Below are 20,631 nucleotides of genomic sequence, written 5' to 3'. Positions count from 1 at the left end.
ATCGATTCAGGCAGTCATTGGCTGACTCGGCCCCGGCCGCCATTTTGAATGACTCCGGGATCAATACGCGGGGTGTGGAAAAAAAAAGCATGCAGGCCCGCCACCCTCTCCCTTCTCTCTTGCTTCTCTCTTGCTTCTCTCTTGCTTCTCTCGCCCTTCTCTCGCCCTTCTCTTCTCGCCCTTCTCTCGCCCTTCTCACGATTTCTCGCTCTCTCGTTAGCTAGCTCTCGCTCACGCTCACCCTAGTTCATGCTACCACCGACACCGAGTTGCATCGCCTCCTCTTTCCACCGAGGGGCACCCTAACGCCTTTCCGCTCCTGTCGACCACCCCCTGCTGGTATTCCCGGCGCAACAACAACGACCATCGACGAACCCAGCCAAATGGGATGATAGACCGATGCGCGTTCCTACACGTAAACCCTGTACAGTTCCGCGCGTTCGTTTTCGCGTGTATGGAACGACAAAGTAGCAGCAGCAGCAGCGGCGACACCAGCACCAGCACCAGTACCGACCACCCCTTCGCTTGAAAATCATCGAAAAAAAGAAAATGCTTGGCGAAAGCGCGCCGCTGCCGATTCCCCGCAACGCGTCAACCACTCGCCACCCATCCCCGTCGTCGTCATTTTCGTTGGTTCGTTGGTTCGTTCGCCGAATGAACGTAACGTTCGCGTGTTGCGCGTTGCTACGTTGCATGCAGCGAGCGGCGGCCGGTTTTCAAGCCAGGCCTCCGGTTGTGAAATAGGAAATTTCAAATCGAAGCCCGGCGCACACCACCTCCTCGTCTTTCGCCTCACCCCACCGATCATCGGGTACGGCTCCCGGGTCTGCCAGCGGGTGCGTCATCGTCGCACGGAAAATAAAATGATTTCGAGCGAGGTTCGCCCGATTCGCAATTTTTCTCGCCACCCACCCTCCTCCCCTCGCTCCGCTGATATTTTTCGCCGCTGGTCGTTCGCATCGGGCCGCGTATTCTCCGCTATATTTCTTCGACTAGATTCTCCGACCTGGCGATATTCGCCGGTGCTACTGACTGTTTCCACGATGACGATTTTTACCACCGTCTCTGCCGTCTTTTCCATCGGTAACTTCGACTTTTTACGAAGGTCCGATACCAATTTGTCGGGCCTTCCCAGAGACTCGATACGCGTGTCGCGGCCAGTAGTTAACAAGTTTTTAGCACGGAACGGGGGTCCGGTTCCCTCGATCGTGTACGATCCCGCGAGATACCGGAAACCGTACGATATCGTTCGATCCTACGCCCGAACAACGATTTTCTACTCGTCAGCCGGACTTTGTTTACTCGTAGAAAGATCGCAAGATCGTCGCGTGTGCAGCGATTCGACGCGAGACGGCCCAGTCGTCGTACCGTTGCATACTACTTAATAATCTGCGAATTATAACGATAATGCCTGTAATGGCAATACTACGGGGCAACAGTAGTGATTACACCGTAGTTGCTATGATTACGGACGATCTGGCGTTTAACCGATTTACTGTAATAAGTGTTGCGGCCGTGGCAAGCGGCGCTGTACGCACGAAAGTATACAATTACGGAGAGGCAACTTTGTGGCGGTCGTTGCTGGGTGTGCCGTTCCGTAAAGGGCTGTCATTATTGCAAGTGGTAAGACGTTTCGCGAAGAAAGCCCGCGTTCCACCTGATCTATCCGTGGTTGGATCCGCGAATTTCGCAATTACGCGACAGGTTATCGGCGATTGAAACGGACGATCGCGTTAGCGGCAAGTTTTCGCGGACACGTCAGGCGGAAATGGCTTACTCTATCGGCCAGTACCATGCAGCATGCCATGCAAATAACGTTTCCGGCTATTTGACTTTCTGGTACTTACGTTTGGAACCGAACTAATTGAAACAAGGACATAAGGCTTCTCTTGGTAGCAACGACTTTTAGATCACATTTTTAGTTATTAAGAATTTTATGGTTTTTTTTCATTTTTCGCTTTTAAAATTTACGTTTAAAATCTAAAGTTTCTCAAAACTTGTTAAAAATATACTTTAGTCATATCTTTACAATTTACTTTGTTAGGCGTCTAAAGTGTTTTTTTGTTATTTTTTTTTTTATTATTCTTTTTCCCCCCTGTGTGTTTCCTCTGTTTCTTGCTTGTTCCTTCGACAGTTTAGGTATACTCTTCTTTCTTAAGGCAATGCTTTTTTTTTGTTTAATTTCGTTTCTTCTCTTTTTTTGTGCTTTTTTGGTATTTTTTTTTTCTTCCTTATCCCTTTTCCACTTCTCCTTTTTCTTCTGCTTCTTCTTTTCTCTTCTTCTTTTTCTTCTTCTTCTTCCGTTTCTTCGTCGTCTTCTTCTTACTTGTTGTAATTTCGAAATGAGGAACGTTCGAACGAAAGCTTTGTCTAAATAATCAAGTCCGGTTTCGGCAGAAACTTAAGAGGAGTTGTTCAGACTTTGTGTTTCACAGACAGAAATCGGTGCGTGTTTCGAAAACGGTGAAATTAATTTTTCAATGAAATAACTATGACAACACATAACAACACAGTGCGACGCGTCTGAAACAGAAAATATACGCGGGGGTGAGGGGGATCGTTTGGAAGCCGAGTCGCCCCTCTTCTTTCGCTTTTCGAGTCGATCTACTCGCGCGATTTACGATCGGGTCTCGCGCGTTTCGACGCGGTTCGCGGTGCACCCCCGAAGGACCGAGAATCGCGACGAGCAAGTCCGATAAATCGACGACCGAGGAAATCGACGACGTTTTGGCTTGGACGAACGAACAGTCGGGGAAGGAAAGACGATCGACGCGTTTCGAACTTGGGGAAACGGGTGGGAAACTCGAGACCGGCGTTGCACGCTATAGGACGGATAACGACCGAAAGCTGAAAAACAAGACAAGACAAGAGAAAGAGAAACGACGCGAAGGTAAAGGATGCTGCTGGGATCTGCGATCATCGATACATCGTAGGAAGATCGTGGCGTCCGGTATCGACGTAGGCCGTTATCCCCTTACCAAGGGGGTTAAGTTAGTTTAGTCTGGTCGGCGTGAGAGGTTCGAATTTCCCGCGGGACGAAAGGAAAAACCTCGATCGTAAGAAGAAGCCCACGTGACCCGAGGAACGAATGAGCGTCTTTGCTACCCCCGCCGCGGCCACCCCCTTTCCACCCCCTCCAGCTGGTGGTTCCCCTTCTAGGGAGGCGCGCGGCGTCGCTCCTTGCGCGTCGTAGTAAGACGCGTCGGGAGGCTGGTTCTGTCTTTCTCTCTCTCCCGTCGGCTCTCGTTGCCAGCCTCTTTCTCTTCCTCGCTCCTCACGCTTTCCCGGACTTTTCTCCCCCACGTGCTTCTCGCGACTCGCCAGTGTCTGCTGGTACGTCGCGGGATGGTGATCTTGGTAGAAAGCAGTCTCCTTCTTTCTCCTTCCTCCTTCCTCCTTCCTCCTTCCTCCTTCCTCCTTCATCCTTTCTCTTTACCCTTTGCACGTCCTCTCCTTACCCTCTCCTTCTATCTCAAACCCTTCTTTCTCCTTCTCTTCCTCCTTCTCTCTCTCTCTCTCTCTCTCTCTTTCTTTCTCGTTCCCTCGCTCTCTCGCTCTCTCTCTCTCTCTCTGTCCCTCTTGGGTGTTTCACCTCGTCCCGCGCCCTCGTTCCCGACGCAAAGTCGCCTTCGCGAACACGCTCTGATCTCTCACCACCGGACGTCCCACGATCAACCGGCCCGCTCTTCTCGGTCCTTCTTTCGCCTCGAACGTTACGACGATAACGCGACGCGCCCCCGCGATTCTGCCAAGAGTTGCGGCGACTCAGCTGCGACCCGAACTCCTCTCCCCATGACTAAGGAACACCTCGCGCGCACCGAACACGATTTCTTCGACGATCGCGCGACGAAACGCCGATATTTTAGGAAAATTTCGGTAACCTTTGATAGAGGCATTGCGAGCATCCCCGTGTCTGAGTAGCAACTGCGCCGTGGCCCCGTGCCGGGCACCCCCACCTCACCTCCTCGCCGCCTCTATCACACCACCGAGCCACCAACCCTCTCTCGGACGCGCACCCCTCGGCCTCCCCAACAGCCCCGCGGCCCTCCTAGCCTCTCTCTCGCCCCATCGCAGCCCTCTCTGCCGGACCTTGTCCCGTTCTCGACCATCCACCACCCCCTTGCCCACCCCTCGCGGCCAGCGCTACTGCCCCATGCGCTGAAGCGCCTCTCTCTGCGCTCTCCTGCGTTTGCGTTTTGCGCTGCGCAAACCCCGCCAGGTGGATAACGACGTGCTCGGCGCCTACGCCGATCATCTCGTCCACTACTCTCCCTCTCCTCTTCCTTCTCTGCTCGCCTCTCTTTTCCTCTCGGTCTGCCTCTTGCATCGTTCTCTGTGTGCGCCGTCTTTGGGGACGATCGGCGTCAGGGTTACATCCGATTTTCCTCGATGAATCACTTTTCAGGCGTGTCTCGCGTCGATACAGGAGGATGGACGACGACGACCCGCCACGGCCTCGCTGCCGCTCCGCTCACGCAAAAGAACAGCGATACATCTCCGGCAACGTTTGCTCTTTCGAACGTCGCCCGCGTACCTACCACCGGCTGCGTTCGTTTTATCGATTATTTCGATTGCTACGCCGGTGATTCGGCTGCACCGGCATTCATGACTCCGAAATTCCTCCCTCGAATTTCATTTCCCAATGCACCGTTCGCTATTTCACCCGAGGTATTTCCGCTACTTTTCCGTTCGATGGGAATTTTTCTCGCCGAACGACCGGCTATTTCGACCGGGGACGATACGTTGTACGTGCTTATATACGTACACGGATAGAAGAAAAGAGGAAAGAAAACAGAAAACAGAAAAAAGAAAAAAGAAAAACGCAGTGGAAAGGAAAAGAGTAATTAGCTCGCTTGTAAGAGACGAATAATGATAATAAGTTTCTCGGCGGGGAACCTCGGATGTATATAGCTCGCGTTGAAACTCCTTCGGACTAGGCGATACGCGCAGAGTACGGCGTCGGTGGATACGCGTTGTACCGTACAAGTAGCGATAGTTTTCTATCGCGATCGTAACCGGTTGTCTGGAAAAGTTATTTTCATTTTCGATTCGCGAACGTTTCGGACAGCGGAAAGCGGAAAGCGGAAAGCGGAAAGCAGCGACGGAGTTTTACGTTAGTCGAGTTGGGAAAAAACGCGGTTCCGTTCACGTTGCAATTAATCTCGCAACGGTTTTCCAGACGTCGGCTTTCCAGCTGTTTACGATGCTTCGTTTCCACGATAGAGTGGTTTGTAAACGACGAGGGGTGGCTTCTCTATCACACCCAATAACGATTCGGAGGCGTTATCGCGGCTTTACATCCCTTTGGCCTCAGCGTGACAGTAAGGTTAGCACGTCGTTGTTGCGTACACGCCAGAATGGACTTGGCGTTCGCCGTGTATTTCGAATACCGTCGTCGACCGCAACTCGTCTCGTCCTCGCTTTACGAGACAGCGATCGTTGTTGCCGCGAAAAAGACAAAGTCGATCGTGATAGGCAGAATTACGATATCCGTAATTTGCTCGATAAAGAACGACGACGATGTTTCGGGTGAGTACTTGGGCCCAGAGAAGATCGAGTCTCGATCGTCGTCGAAATTTCGACCGAACGACCGCGATTCGCGAGATAAGCCTGGCTGGCGCGGTTCGACTCGTTCGTTGCGGAGTTTCGAGGCAAGTTTTACCGAGAATTCCTACCACACTGGCGGTCTGGAAGATTTCGCCCTGCCGTCGTGGCAAATAGCGATTGGGGGGTGTTAGCGTGACACCACGTGCCAACCCACCATCCCAACGATAAGGTTAACATAACATCGTTGCGTACGCGACGTAACAGAGTACGTACACCGTCGTATTTCGAATCCTAGCGCTGACCGCAACTCGCTCCATCGCGTTTCCACGGGGGTTGATCGACCACCCCCAGAACGGCGTGCCTCGCCTCTGGAAATTCTCCAGCTGCATTCCCTAGCGCGAGCCTTTCGTCGATAGACCAGATCTTATTACGATCGCCAGACTACGATAGACGAAATACAGTCCGAATAACGCGCGACTGGAGACTTTTCCGTGCCTGACATTTTTTTATCCTTTTATCGCGCATGTCCTTTTCTTCCACGAACTTTTCGACGATTTTTAGAATCGAACGATCGATACCACATATTTCCACGATTTCATCGGTATCTGTCCGATCCAAATGTCGTTTTAACGCGATACCATGATCCGTATCGCCGAATCGTCGACGAGATCTGTTTTTCCCCGTTCGACAGAAATCGGCACCGATCTCGCTTTCATCCGCGAACCTTCGCACCCCTTTTCTTCATTCCTTTTCCTTTTCTTCTTTCCTTTTCTTTCTTTCTTTCTTTCTTTCTTTCTTTCTTTCTTTCTCTCTTTATTTTCTCTTTTTGCGCATCGAGCGCACAAGCGAGCCTCCACGCTCGAGCGAGAGGAACACTCGATGGGACGGCTACCGGCAGAAGAGAAAAGAGGGATTCCAGCGACGACCCTCCCCTGGCTTCTTCGTCTTCCCGTCGTCGACGGTGGTTCCCCGTAATTGTATCGATTGTCTTAGAACGACGCTGTCCCGACCGTTGAACGTCCCGAAAGGTGAATGCCGTTACCCTCCCCTCCCAGTCCCTGCCGGTATTTTGCTTCGGGCCGACGTCAGGGTTGACCCCTTTTGTTGTTTCGTACGTGGAAAAATAAAAATTCCTAACCGGATGAAAGTTTGACCTGAATCTTTTTGTCGATCACGAGGGGCGCAGGGGGAAACAATGGCCCTGCTTGATTTGCATATACGGACAGGCGGCACCATCGTGACACATGGTACATCCCAAAGACCGCGTTCCTTTCACCAACGACCGTGTCTCTCGAACATCGTGAACCGCGAGAAACGCGCTCGCAGCAAACGTAATAAAATAATCTGCTCTAGGTGCTTGAGGAGCGGAGCGGTCGGTCTCTCGTTTCATCTTTTCTATCGGCCGTGTTTCGGCCACCGGCGATCTCATCGACGACGAGACGAAGAGAGCCGACCACGTCGAGCCTTCCGAATCGAATCGCGTTAAAGGTGCGATGAGAGCGTGAAGCTCTCTCTCTCACACACACACACACACTCTCCCCCCTTGGACGACCCTTCGCTATGCAGGATAATCATAATAAGGAGAGGAGGACCGGTTGACCAACGGATAGAACCGCTGGGGACGATAAAACAATGGAGGCTGATTTTTTGCCGGACCAGCTGCAGCGGACCGCTGTCGGATCGACGAATTCGACCCCGCCTGGACGGGCCAGCCGAATTCGTTCGCGCATCTTCCCTTGCACGCGGTCCGGCCGATTGTTGTACGTTGCCGTTTACCGGGCAGGACCAACGCGCGACGATCAACGTGTTCGGTACGTTGGTCGGCGGCCATCGTGGGGCGAGAGCACGGACGTGAAAATATGGACGATTTCACGGGTTTCAAGAACGCCGTTCGTCGAACAATGGTTGGGACAATAGTTTCGTGGCGTTATTTAAAACAAGGGAAAAGGAGGAAGTCAGAGAGGACACCCTTCTTGGCCGGCCGCCTAATGATCGGCGGACAAGACGGCTGGAAAGACGAGGGAGGAAGCTGGATGGCTCGCTTGTCCCGGGTAATTAGTAAAAACAAAGGAGAAGCCCGGCCGCGAGAAGGAGCCGCGGGAAATGGCCGTCTGAGAGGAAGGCAGGAAGAAGAGACGGCGCGCGAGCATCGGATAAAATCTAAATGAGAAAGTAATCCCTCGAAGAGTCGAGGCTGGAAAGTTACGACCGCGACGGAGAACCGGCGAGAACGATGGCGGAGGAAGGTCAGTAGGGAGGAAGATTTTGGCCACGCGACTCCTTTTTCGCGGTAGGTCATGGCACCTGAATTCTCGCGTGGTCTCTTCCCCGTTGTAAACACCTAGCGTGCGATGTGACCTAGCTGCGCTATCGGGCTAAGCGCGTGCTTAACCTAACCCAACCTAACGCGTCGACACACGTTCGCACACACGCAGCCACGCCACCAACCGGCGTACGTGTATGGGTAGCCCCTATCGATTCCAGTCCGTGAAAATAACGGAATCTCGTGGCGCGCTTTCGCCAACTTCCACGCACCCTCCACGTTGCTAACCAGCCGTTTTTCACCCCCTTCGAGTAGAACGTTGCCGCCGCGCCGTGCCGCGCCACGCCGCGCCGCGAGCCCCGCCAGGGTGAACGAAGGTAATCAAATGAAAACAAAAATCACAGGCCAACCTCAACCTCCGCCTCGGAAGAAAGTTAAGCGGGCAACTTTTACCTTTTTCGCCGCAATTTGCGGCCGATTCAACCGTGAGCCACCCCCTCTCGAGCTACCCTTCGGTCGCTAGCTATTCTTCGAGTACTTCCTACCCCCAACCTCCGACGTTGTTGGACACTTTGCCTGAAGATGTCGAGACGAAGATAGCGCCTGGTTCTTCTTTCGTCTTTCTCTCTCTCTCTCTCTCTCTCTTTCTCTGTCTGTCAGGTGCTTTTATTTCGTTCGTTTCGGAAGAAGCTACTACCGCTTCATCGAAGAAATTTGCTTCGCTGGCAAATCGGCAAAAATTATCCTCTATCCCGCCCTTTGTTATTCGTCGCTTTTTCGTCGCTTTTTCGTCGCTTTCGTCGAGCTACGACTATTCGTACGATTCTATGACGACGTTATGTCGTATCGTCCCGTTCATCACGGAGAGAGTAATTTCCCAAAAAGTGGCAAGCTATTTTTCCACCTTTCGACGCCAGTCTGTGTATTCCGCGTATGGACGAGGAAACACGCGGACATTGCCGATAAATACCGTGTTCATTATCCCCGAAATATGTCGGTTATTAGGTAGAGAAGTAGAAACGCGAGAAAATTGGAGGCAGCCCGAGTTAACTGGCGGTGAAACCTTTTCGTGTATGCAGTTTCCTGCGCCCGAGTTAACTCGGTCGATTAAGGCAACGGGTTAAATGGAACCAAATCGTCGTTGGCCAAGAGCGAGTGAGATCAAGTGTTTTGCCAATGTTTCGAGTCTGCGACGCAAATTCTTTTCGCGGAAAGAAGCCTGCGCAGATTGATTTTCGGTTCCTGATTTACTACCGTTCCATCAAACGACTAGCCGCGCGTATATACGCCGGCGTCTTTTCGGATAAACAAATCTCGGTCGGTTCGACGCTAACGCTCAAATGCGGCACGATTAAACTTTCGTCTCCGCGACGGAATTTCGCTGGGTTCTTGTAAGTGGCGTATCGGGCGTCTATCGGGTACACGCGGCTAAGGAACAAACGAGCAAATAATCCGCCAAGCACCGCGGGCAGGCCAGATGTCCATTCTCCGAGGTATACGCGTAGCATGTGGATAATCGGAAGAGCACTGCCGACCACGCAGCATATGCCGCTACCTCCGTTAGCAGCAGCTGCACTCTTCGCCATCCAAGCTATCGCGATTACACTGTAATCTCGCTAAACCGAGCCCGGAAGAGGATGAGGCGCATTATCTTCGGCAAAGGGTTCGGCTGGGATTTTACGAATCTCGCGACAGCTCGTGATTTTTCAGCTTTTCGCGGTAAAGTCGTGGTAAAATCGTGGTAAAATCGCGGTGAAACCGTGGTTAACTGGTTGGCCTGTGTGTGGCTGGCCTCGTTTCATCTCGAGGTCACGCCGCGTCGCCCGTACCTTCATTGTTCCGCTCTCCTCCCTTTATATTCGCGTGTCTGGTCTGTCTTCGGCGGCGAACAAAGCAGGCAGAAGGTCGTAAGAAAAAAGAAAAAAAAAAAAAGAAAAAGAAAAAGGGGAACCGGAGGACCCAACGACGCTATTGTCTCCGAACGAATTTGCGAAAAGCGCACGTTGACTAATTCCGAAGCGCTAGACTCATCTCGTCTTTTTCGCCTCCGATCCTCGACGCAACGCCTTCGACTCGACTACGAACCATCGAACGTTTCACTCGACAGGAGACGACCGTGCGATAACTCTGTCCTTCTGCGGCTTCGCTTGGCGGCCGAGAAGAAGTATCTCGATGCGTAGTTGTCGAACGAGGGGACAACCCCTCGATGGAGCGTTTAGAAAATCGACGACCAATCGACCAGCAGTTTTCTATCGTGCGAATAACGTTGGTCCGACTTAATCGATCTGTCGGAAGGGGCGTCGAAATCGACGAACGGAAGATACAGCGACGCTTGTGACGGGAATTTCGTTTGCACGAATTGGAGCGACGCGTCGAATTTGGAAAGTTCAGTCGTTCGATTTCTTTCCATGGTTTCCATGGAAGCTGGGGAGAATCGCGGCGCTGATTACACCCGTAGACTCTCGCGAGTTGTCGGGTTTTTCCCGTGGAAGCGCGGCTGGCAATTCAGCGGCAATATTTCGGTGGCGAGTTCGCAACGTGTTAACTTTGTTTATCTATAAAGTGGCGCGCCCGCGCTGATTAAGTCGTGGAAAAGTCCGCGGGGCCGAAACAGAAGGAAAGGACGAGGCGGTGAAATCCACGGCGATATTTCAAAAGGCCGCGATGTAAAGCGGCAAGCGCGCCTTGGGCAAGTTGGCGTCGCCTTATCGCCGCGACGAGAGCCACGACACTTATAATGAAATTTCCGCGGCGAAGTAAGTTTTAAAAGTGCAAAAGTGTCGAGGGACAAAGGAGCCTGGCCGAGGGGAGGACGGTCGAGATTTAGGAGGATCATAAATCGAGGCAATGTCTTCGTGCCGCGAAAATCTCGCGAAGATTAGAGAGCCACTCTCGCTCTTTCTCCCTTTCACCCTTTCTTTCACCCTTTCTTTCGCCCTTTCGCGTTTTCTCTCTCGAATCGACTCGACGAATCTTCGCCCTTTCGCGAGAAAAATCTTACACTCGTCGTAATACTCGCCCAACCGTTTCTCTCTCTTTATATTCTCGTTCGAAACGATCGTGCGCTGATCTTCTGAACGTGTTCGTCTTCGTTTCTATCCTATATCCTGTCTAACGTGTAGTCGAGAAAGGAAAGTTCGTAAAAATGCCAGGGATCGAGCTGATCTCGCGGCGATCGATATTCACGGGGAATGGAAGAAGCTCGCGTTATGCGTAATCCGAAATGACGAAATGGACAGAGAAAATTTTGTTTAAACGGCACTGGTCGACGGTGTTTTAAAGTTTAAGATTGCATTGCTACGAATGGCGGAAAATATGCGTCGCGTCGTCTTCGCTCAAGTTTGTTGTTCTATCAACGGGTTCGATCAGCAAGACGCTATTTCGTGGCCCCTCGGAGGAACTGGAAAACCGGTAACGAGCGAGCCGTGGCATTTCGGTTTTTAATTGAAAGCAAAGTCTGTAGATTTTTAATTAAGAAAATTCAAGATCGACCTGTACCAGTCCATCCGTCCGTCCGTCCGTCCGTCCGTCCGTCCGTCCGTCTATCCGTCCATCGGTTACTGCCTGCTCCTCGGAGTCTCCTCAAACAGTTTTATAATTGATTTCATTTTCATTTATTTTCGCGCGAATCTCCACCCTGTCTTTTCCTCCACTTCTCCCACCTCCGTTGCCTCCTCTCTTTTTCTTCGACCCTGCCTCTCGTTGCTTCGTCCCGCCTCGAGAAGACGGTACCCCCTTCGCCACCTCAACCTTACGCCGCAATCAATTTAATGTTTTAATTAAGAGAGTATCCGTGAAAAATTAGATTTTAATCGGATCGCGCCTCTCCATCGCCCCTCTGCGCCCTCTCTCTCTCCCCCTCTCCCACCCCCTGTCTCTTTCTTTACTTTCGACCGGTGTCTTTTAATAAATAATTTTAATTGCCTTAGACACCTCGAAAAGATTCGACAGATCGAGAGGGACCTCCTCCTCCTCCTGCCTGTGGACGTTGAACCCAGGAAATCGAGTTTCTCCGAGACTCTCGACAGACTATACGTTTTGCAACGTAAGAGACATCGTTTTTAGACATCGGCGTTTGGCTAAAGATTCGCTTCCGATACGCCTCGCTCTCTTTCTCTCTCTCTCTGTTTTTCCCCCGAGCCCTCCAAAAAATAACCGCCATTTCGCGTGCTATTTTCGATCGGTTTCGAGCGGCTCTCGGTTGCGTAACAGGCGATCGCGGATCGAGATCGAGACACGCAGTACTCGAGCAAAACCAATCCAATCGTGTTTCTCTGTCTCTCGAACACGCAGCGTGTTCGTCTTGGCCAAAGTATAGTACGGATGGCTGAGACTCGAAAAGTTATTAGTTATCGCTTAGTCGCTTCTGTCATTTTTCGCGCCAGACAAATACATTTGTTTGTACGATGCGAGGCTCGTTTAAGGTCGAAAATAGCGTGCATCGTCGTGTACGGATTGCATTCTAAATTGCCTGGCAACGTTGGCGTAGGCGCGCGTTCGCAGAAAAGAAAACCGTTCGATTCGTTGTATACGAGGAATTTATATTTTCTGCCGGAACTGAAATATTTTTGGCACCGATTCCATCGTGCCTTCCGATCCCGGCTAACCTATATACGTCGAAATTTTGTTTGCCTCCTGCTTTGTTGCCTCGATTAATCGCCCGTGGTATCGTCGTTCTTTGCTTGACGAGCTGTGCCCAATTAGCAGCCATTTGGGAGTCGACGCGCGGCAAAGAAGTAGCCAGTCGGTATATTTTCCGTGTTCCAAGATGAACCTCGTCGTGTTGGTCGGGAAGGGGAGAGCCGGGCAACCAATTCTCGGTATAGAGACGTCGTAGAACGGCTGATGCAGACCGAAAAAGAAAAAGCCAGCCGCGAGAGAAGGTCCACCATTTTCCGAAGCTATTCTAGAGTGTTATGCAACTGCCGGCCAATGCATTTGGCCGGGCAGAGCTTTATGGCCGAAGCTCGCACGCGCAAAAATGTTTGTTTTAACTCGGTGCTGCTGCCTTCCCCCACACCCGTCTACCTGCTAGCCTCAGTCGCAGCCTTGAATTACTCGGAATGTGCGAATATTTGTAAAATTAGATCTTCCGCTTTTTCGATCCGATACCGGCTCCTCCTGCATTGTCTCTTCGAATCAAACCGCGGAACACATCTATCAGGAGACGGGAAACGCGTTCATTCGAGCAAAACAGATTATTCTCGCTTCTATCTGCTACGTTTATCGAATTGGTTATCTTTGGATACAGTCGGTCGCAAAAAATTTCGCTATACCACTTACCAATTAGTAGATCTATGCGCATTACATTTCGTATCATTTAGTTTCCCCGATACTTTCCCGCCACCGTATCGATTTTTCCAATCAAGCACCGCTAATGCGATATCGCGATAAATAATACATCGACGACGACGACCCGACGAAAGCATCGCCACGCGTTCTTCTTCAGAGAATCTAACCGATGCGGTATACCGGATTGTCTCGTTCTTTTTCTGCTTAGTTCGCTATTCGAGTTTCGCGAAACTCCGATAGGAACAGCTTCTACCGTTTTGCGACTCAGAAAAACAAAGATCTGGTATGTTAATTTTTTTACGGCGAGGGGAGGGGCGGAGGTGGGGGGCGAAATGGTCGAACCGACGAAACTTCGTTCGATGAACGGTCGCGAGCCTTTTTAAGGCAATCTCCATTTGTAAATCATGCGACTAAACAATCCCTATCGGACCCCCCGCTAATGGAAGACGTCTTAAAAAGTTGCCACGCGCCTCGGGGATACGAAATTTGGAAATCTTCTCGAGTATTCCCAACGGAACATCCGCAAAGGAGCGTCGAGAGGGTGGGAGTTCCCGTGACCCCCATCCCATTCGTATTTTTCACCCTCCATTTTTACGCCATCTTTTCCCGTTGTCGATCCACCCTCTCTCCAACGTTCTGTCCCCCTCTGCGACTTTGTCCCTTTCCTTCTCTGTCGCTCCTGCTTCGCCTTCCTCTCGAAAGTCGCATCACAGAAAGAGGTCTCGTCGATTGTCTTGATCAATAACGCTTCGATGATACGAACGCGGTTTCTTCTCTCCTATATTTTTCTTTTTTTTCTTTTTCTTCTTTTTCTTTTCCTTTTTCGCGTGAAATACAGTCTGTCTGCGGTTTCTCGAAGGAACGGCTTTGATCGCAGTTCGATGCCCGAAATTCGTCGCTCGAGTCTAACGATTTTGCCGTTTGCTCTGTTTGAGGCAGAGTTTTCGCTTTTCGTCGAAAGGGTAGGACGAAATTAGCCTCGGTTCAAGCGTGGTGGTGTAGCTCTCTGACAACGAGCCGGTTAGTCGGAACTTTTACAGGTAATTCAGTGATAAGAAGATGAGAGAGAAATTTTTGTCGCTTAAAAAGGAACGAGGAGATCCAATTTCCGCCTGATGATTGGCCGATTCGATCAGTCGTGACGATAATGGAATTCTTTGGTAACGTTTTTCCGTTCTTTTACGCGAACTTGGAAAGTCATTGTTTTCTTGGATCGATACTCGCGGCTTTTGTTCAACCTCGAGTTAAGACGCGAGAAAATATCGGTGCTACTAAAATACGATCGTTTCCATCTTACGGCAACCGTGTATACATTTTTCGTCGGAGATGTCTTTAGTCTTCCGACAACGTCCGTTTTAACCTCACTGCCTGCTGTTTGCCTCTCTAAACCTTTTTTTGCTGAAACATACAAAAACTAGCCAAGCAGATGCGTCTTCTCTGAGTTATTAACGAGGATCCAACGACTGAGTCTCTAGATAATTCGGGCTACACGTACTAACTGTAACGGTTGCAGCGATAAGGCGATGAAAAGATTCTTCTCTTTTCTTTTTTCCGCCTTTGTTTTCAAGCGTCCGTACGACGAGAAGCTTGCTTCTCGCAGACAGTTGACCGCGAAATTCCAGCTTTTTAATATCTATCGATGCCGAAAGGTGGCTACAAAGATTTGACGAAATACTCGACCTCGAATCGGTATTCGTAATCTTGCTCTCTTCTTGTTAACTTGCACGATTAAAAGTGGAATACGTGTTCAAATTCCGCCAAACTGCACCTTTAAATTACACCTTTGCTTTTTATTTTACTCTGACGACGTATATTTTACGACGAGAAGGAAAGTGATCGCCGCGAGACGTGGTACGCAGCGAGATCAGTAACAGCGAACGCGGCGTCAACCGTAGAGCACGAAGAAATTTTCAAGCGCAGTTTGCATTCTATTCGTCCATAAATAAAGGAATATTTCCAAAATATTTCACCGGAATCCTGCCGCCATTATCTTCGCGGTTAGATACAGATACTCTTTCGTTCGTCGCGTACGAAAAGTAATTATTTTCCCTCGTGATTCGTCCTCGCTACTTTCTCTCGTTCCCTCGTTCCCTCGTTCCCCCGTTCCCCCGTTCCCCCGTGCCGCTCTTCTCGCAACCCCATGAGATTTTTAACGTTTCGCGAACTCTCTAACGTCTCCTTCGGTCTTCTTTGTCTTCTCCTTTGTCTCCGTCCTCTGTCGTCCGTCGCGACCGATGTGGAAGGAAAACGTAAGGGCTGCTACCCTCGATTCGTGTTAGAGGGCCGCGCGAACGGCAGAAAAGAAATTAGCGAAATTAAACGAGCCGATATAGCCGCGCGCGTTTTTAGGGGTTGCTCACCCTTTCACAGCTTTCACGGAAAGCGGTATTATTTGCGATTAATTATTTGCACGACGCGAAACGATTGGCACGGCAAACGAGGGTAGAATTGACAGGCCGCGTTTCAAAGAAGCGTTCGAATTTCCTGTCACTGGGTGGGTGGGTAGCTTTGGAATTTTCACGGGCACAGAGCAACGCAAATTTCACGTGCGTAAAATTGACTTGGCGAATGTAATTTAACGCTAGACGTTTCGAAAACACAGTCTTCATTATAACGAACCCGTCGTCTTTTCAAACTCGGGAAAATCGTTTTTGAACGGGAAAATGATCACAATGGTAACCAGAAGAATCGGAGAACACAGCCGGAGAAAACAAGTCTCGGCCGCTTGAGCGAGAAGAGTTACGAACCGTGCTCGTATCGCGTCTTTCTATCGCGAGAGTGATCGATGTTCGGCAAATATTTGTTCATGGAATTTCGAGCGACGATAAAACGACAAACGAAAAAAAAAAAAAAAAAAAAGAAAAAAGAAAAAAAAGAAGAAAAGGAGCGAGAGAAAGAGAGAGGGCGAGAGAGAGAGAGAGAGAGAGAGAGAGAAAGAGAGAGCGTGCGAGAGAGAAGCAAACAGTTAATATTTCGGATCGTCTGGCTCGCAGCGCGGTCGCGTATTTGTTAAAACCTTGCTCGCGAAAAGCAGCGGGGCCTGTTGGAAATGGAATTAATCTGTCGATGCGTACCGTGCACCCATTTAATATCCATCACGCGTTCATCACTGCAGAAGCAATCCGCCGGTTGTTCTCGCGCCACGCTGTTTTTTCTTCCCTTTCTCTCTCGCGCTCTTCCTTCGGTCGGCGTTCGTTCCTCTCCATCGGGGACTCTCGGGGGTGGTTGTGCGTTGCTGCTTTGCCACCTACATACACGCGAGAACGAGCGAGCGAATTTTCACGCGGTCACGAGACACGATGACACGAGGTCGATGACAAATTTCGTGCGTAGCATCTTAATGCGCCGCGCGCCCGTCGAAAACTGACCCCGCAGCTGGCCGCCTTAAAAAAGGGGGGTGGAACAGGGCCCGGAAGGGAAGGGCGAGACCATCGGTGATGCCCCGTGTCCAGAGGTGGGGGGGGGGAGGGTAGCAAAGGGGAGAGAGACGCATCAACCTATCTGGAATTATTTCTCATTCCTCTTCTCTTCCTCGGCTTTTTCATTTTCTTTTCTCCTTCGTGATATATCCTAACCCTCGAGACCGTTCGCTCTAGCCGCTCTTCCTCCTTTCCTTCGTGTACCCTTCGCTCGAGTATTATCTCGTCTCCTGTTAGCAGACAGAAGGTTTCAAGGTGCCACCAGGTCGGACCTGTTTAAGGGTTTAAATTAAGGGTGGCGAGAGGGGAGGAGAGGTGGATACGATAGGGGCGAGCCGAGTACGCGTTGCGTGAATTGCAACATTGCCGGGTTTCCAGCCAGCTAAATTTACTCGTAACGTTATAGGGAACGCGCTTGCCACTTTGTCTCCATTTTTTTTTCATCTTTTTCGTTTTTTCTTTTTTTTTGCTTCTCTCTTTTTCTTTTTTTCTTTTCTTCTTTCTTTTTTGGTGTCGTGTATGTACGTGTTGGAGGACAGGGCAAAGGTACGGGTACGGGGCAATAGACTCTCGTCGAGGTTGCGGATCTTTCCACCGTTTTGTCGTTCTATCGTTCCATCGTTCCATCGTACCGTCGACTGTCCGGGAAAGATAACAGGCTGAAGGGACAATGAATGTTTCAAGTTTCCAAACGACAATCTCTGCTCGTGTTTTATTTAATTTTTATTCGTTAATGGACAATACATATGCCCGGGTTGTTTATTCATACGCACGACCAGCACGCCACTTCACTCTTGCCCGACGTTACACTTTACTCGCTCTTTTATTATTTATCACCGGCGAAATTTTGCGCATTGTTTTCCAAAACACTGCAACTAATCATCACGCTACTCCCTCTCTCTCTCTCTCTCTCTCTCTCTCGCTCGCTCTCGCTCTCTCTCTCTCTCTATTTTCCGTACACCACCCACTCTCCTTCCGGCACCTATTCGATCGATCGTTCCACAAAAGCCTGGCATGACTCGCTTACGGTCGATCCTCGAGAGTTTCGTCGCGTTTCGAACGAATATCCACGATCTCTTTGCAAACTTTTGCTCGTAAATAATACACGTACATACGTATTTCTGTAACCAGTGAAAAATTCTGCCGCGGAGTCTAGCGAGAAGAACGAAGCGTGCTTTTCGTGAGATGAGCGAAGCAACGAAGAAAGCTGGAAAACGACGCGATGATTGGAAGGTAGAGAAAGAACGGGCAGAAGGGAGAGTAGCGCGAGTCTAGTCCGGATCAGCCATTTTCCTCCAATCCGCGTGCTTTCGGTTTGTTAGTTTGCGGCATAAAGCGTGTACCGGTCAGAGTTCTGCAAGCAAGGAATATTAATAGTTGTTAGAGTCGAGCGCGGAAGACAATCGTCGAAGAGACCGGTTGCAACGTTCGATCAATACAATATACATAGATAGAGAAAGGGAAAAGGATCGATCTATGTCGTATCTTGGATTTCTGTTTCAATCGTCGATCGTTGCCGGGTGCCTCCGAACGAATCGATAACGAACGAAGCACGAAGCTCGATATTAGTAAAATATTGTCGCATCGACGAAACTTTACCTGAACCTAAACTCGTGTCCAGTGGATCTTCGATCTACCAGCCTCGCGTCATCGTCGTCCTGATCATGCTCGTACCCGTACCAGTACCCGTACCCGTCACCGTCACCGTCACCGTCGTCGTCTTCGTCGTCTTCGTCTTCGTCGTCGTCGTCGTCGGCGTCGTCTTCGTCGTCGATGTGGTCGATGTCGTCGTCGTCGCCGTCGTCGTCGCCACCGCCGCCGTTGTCGTCGTCGTCGTCGTCGTCGTCGTCGTCGTCGTCGTCGTCGTCGTCGTCCTCGTCGTCCTCGTCACCATCCTCTTTCACTTCGTACGAACGATGTTTCCAGTTCATCCGACACTAATTCGCGAGACCGGTCAGTTTTTCTCGTTTCACTCACTCGCGCACCTATCACCCCGACGAAATTGCCGCCTCGTCGAGAGGCGGTGGATAGAAGAGATCGAACGAAACACCACCGCGAAATGATGGATGACGCGTGGAAAGAATTGTTCGCTCGGTGGTACACACAGCGCGTCGATTATTCCCACTTTCTGCCGTTTTCTTTCAAAGATCTCTCGACTGACGAGCACTGATCTCCGCGTGCATCGCTCCGATCACACGCTCGTTCGCGGTTCCACACGACGACGCTAACGCCGAGGACGAGACACTGTGGTCGCCAGTCGCTAGTCGCTAGTCGAATCTCGCGTGCTCCGCGCGTGTCGTGGAAAAACGTGCGCGCTTCCTGATTAACTCGGCTGCACGGCAGAGCTGAATTTTTCGCAAGTGCCGTGCCGGCGAAAACGTGCACCAGGGCCGTACGCGGCTCCTCGCCGCACAGGGCGCCGATCAACACGCGCGTCTATGGTTTTCCGAGGCGGCACCGTTCGTTGCCCTCCGATCTTCCCGATCCTTCCGATCTTCCCGATCTTCGTTTCACTCGCGATCCCCCGCGTCCATAGGCATTCACCGTGATGCAATCGGTCTGCGTTCGCGTGAAATCCTGCTGCGGGATAACCCGCGAGGTTGTATCTTCGATGTGGATGTCGATGCCGATCTCCTGCCGACGATACTCGGCGATGTTCGATTACCAACGAAGAAGAAAGGACGAGGCTGTTCGAGGAAGCGGAGCTGCCTGCCAGAGGTTGGCGATGTTACGATTTTCAGTGCACTGAAATCCGCGGCACCGCGTCCGCAAGTGGGAGGGACTGGTTCGCACGTGACTCAGTGTGTCGTATTCTTTTCTTGCTCCTTGGAATACGCTGCCGCATCCGTGACGCGGCCCTTTTCCGTGAAAATCGCGCGCGTTCACGAGGCGTCACGCACGCGGCCGGGTCGCTGAACGTAATCTTTATCACTTCCTGCCCGGCCAACGACAACCGTCCATCATTATTCTAATTCGACGTGAACGACGAGAGCGCGTTATCGCGGGCCTCGATCACTGGCGGCGACGCCTGCGATTTTTCAGCCGTTCGAGATGAAAAAAAGAAAAGCTTTCTCCGAGCAGCCGTGCAGCCCCCTATCTCCTCCCCCCCCCCGCCCCCCACCACAGCTTCCCGGCTAAGAGAGGGATTTATGGGATACACGTTGAGAAAGAAGACGTCACCAGTTTCGCACGTGCGTGTGCACGTACGTAAACGCGCGTTGCCACGAGAACCTGATCTCCAAAACGGCGAGAAAGTTGCGTGTTGTGTGTCCTCCCTGGGGATTTCCTCGTCGAGACAAGAGAAGAGAAGAGAAGCGGCGGGAGGAAGAGCCGCGGACCAACTACGCCTCGCACACCGGGTTATCGGATTCTATGAGAATCGAGCTCCGGCGATCTGAGAGTAGTAGTCGTCCAGTGTTTCGCGTCTCTCACGGTGTTTCTCAGCCGGCGGCCACCTTCTTTTACCGTCCGTTCGTCGGGTCGGTTCGGTGTCTCGGTCCCCGCTGGATGATCGCGTTGTCCGGATCGTCGAGTTGGACGCGTGTCACGCGGGCGGCCACGGTTTCTCTCGTTCGAGGCTCTTGGGGCCAGCGCGGCAGACTTCTCCACTTCGATATTTCTGCGATTTATTGCGGCGCGACTTAGAAATGCATCTAATGCGGTGCACGCCGCATAGAATGCATGCATGCACCTTGGCGGCGGGGAGGGCGAGCCACGGAGAGCCGAGAAGTCGGGCCGAGGCGAGTCGAGTCGCGGCGCGCAACGCGTTTGCGCATGCGCCCCCGATCACACCGTGTGTACTCTACTCGCGCGCGGCTAGGCGAGCGCGAGCTCTAGCGAATATGAGCGAGCGGATCGGGCCGCCGCGCCGCCGCCACCGCCGCCGCCACCGCCACCGTCACCGCCACCGCCACCGCCACCGCCACCGCCGCCGTTGCCGTTGCCGTCGCGGTGTATCTTCGCTACGTCATTCATTGGCGTGGAGAGTGAAAATCAGAGCTCGATGCGGCAGCCTCCTCTGCAACTGTACCAGCAACGGTAAACGATCGGCACGCCGCGCTTTCCGCGTCTCTCGTTTCGCGGAAAAGTCTCGCCTCTGCTTTCCGTCTC

The 20,631-nt window shown here is 51.4% G+C and overlaps 1 protein-coding gene across 3 annotated transcripts in view; it reads right to left on the bottom strand.

The window, feature by feature from the left end:
- Nucleotides 1–20,359, bottom strand: part of LOC138186796 (uncharacterized) — a 29,178-nt gene extending 8,819 nt beyond the window's left edge. The window contains exons 1-2 of one of the 3 annotated variants that reach the window (XR_011174997.1): nt 18,121–20,359; nt 16,600–16,751 (exon numbers count right to left, since the gene is read on the bottom strand). Coding sequence is in view for 2 of the 3 variants with exons in the window: in XM_069127004.1 (XP_068983105.1) it covers nt 17,803–17,875; nt 18,121–18,452 (405 nt within the window). In the remaining variant the exon portion in view is untranslated. The other 2 variants (XM_069127004.1, XM_069127003.1) reach the window with 2 other exon arrangements.
- Between the last annotated feature and the right edge of the window lie 272 nt (nt 20,360–20,631).

Source organism: Bombus flavifrons, chromosome 14 (assembly GCF_040668555.2).
Source record: "Bombus flavifrons isolate JBK064 chromosome 14, iyBomFlav1_principal, whole genome shotgun sequence".
Classification (NCBI taxonomy): domain Eukaryota; kingdom Metazoa; phylum Arthropoda; class Insecta; order Hymenoptera; family Apidae; genus Bombus; species Bombus flavifrons.
The sequence above is the reverse complement of the archived record's forward strand: the minus strand, read 5'-3'. Positions and strand labels throughout refer to the sequence as shown.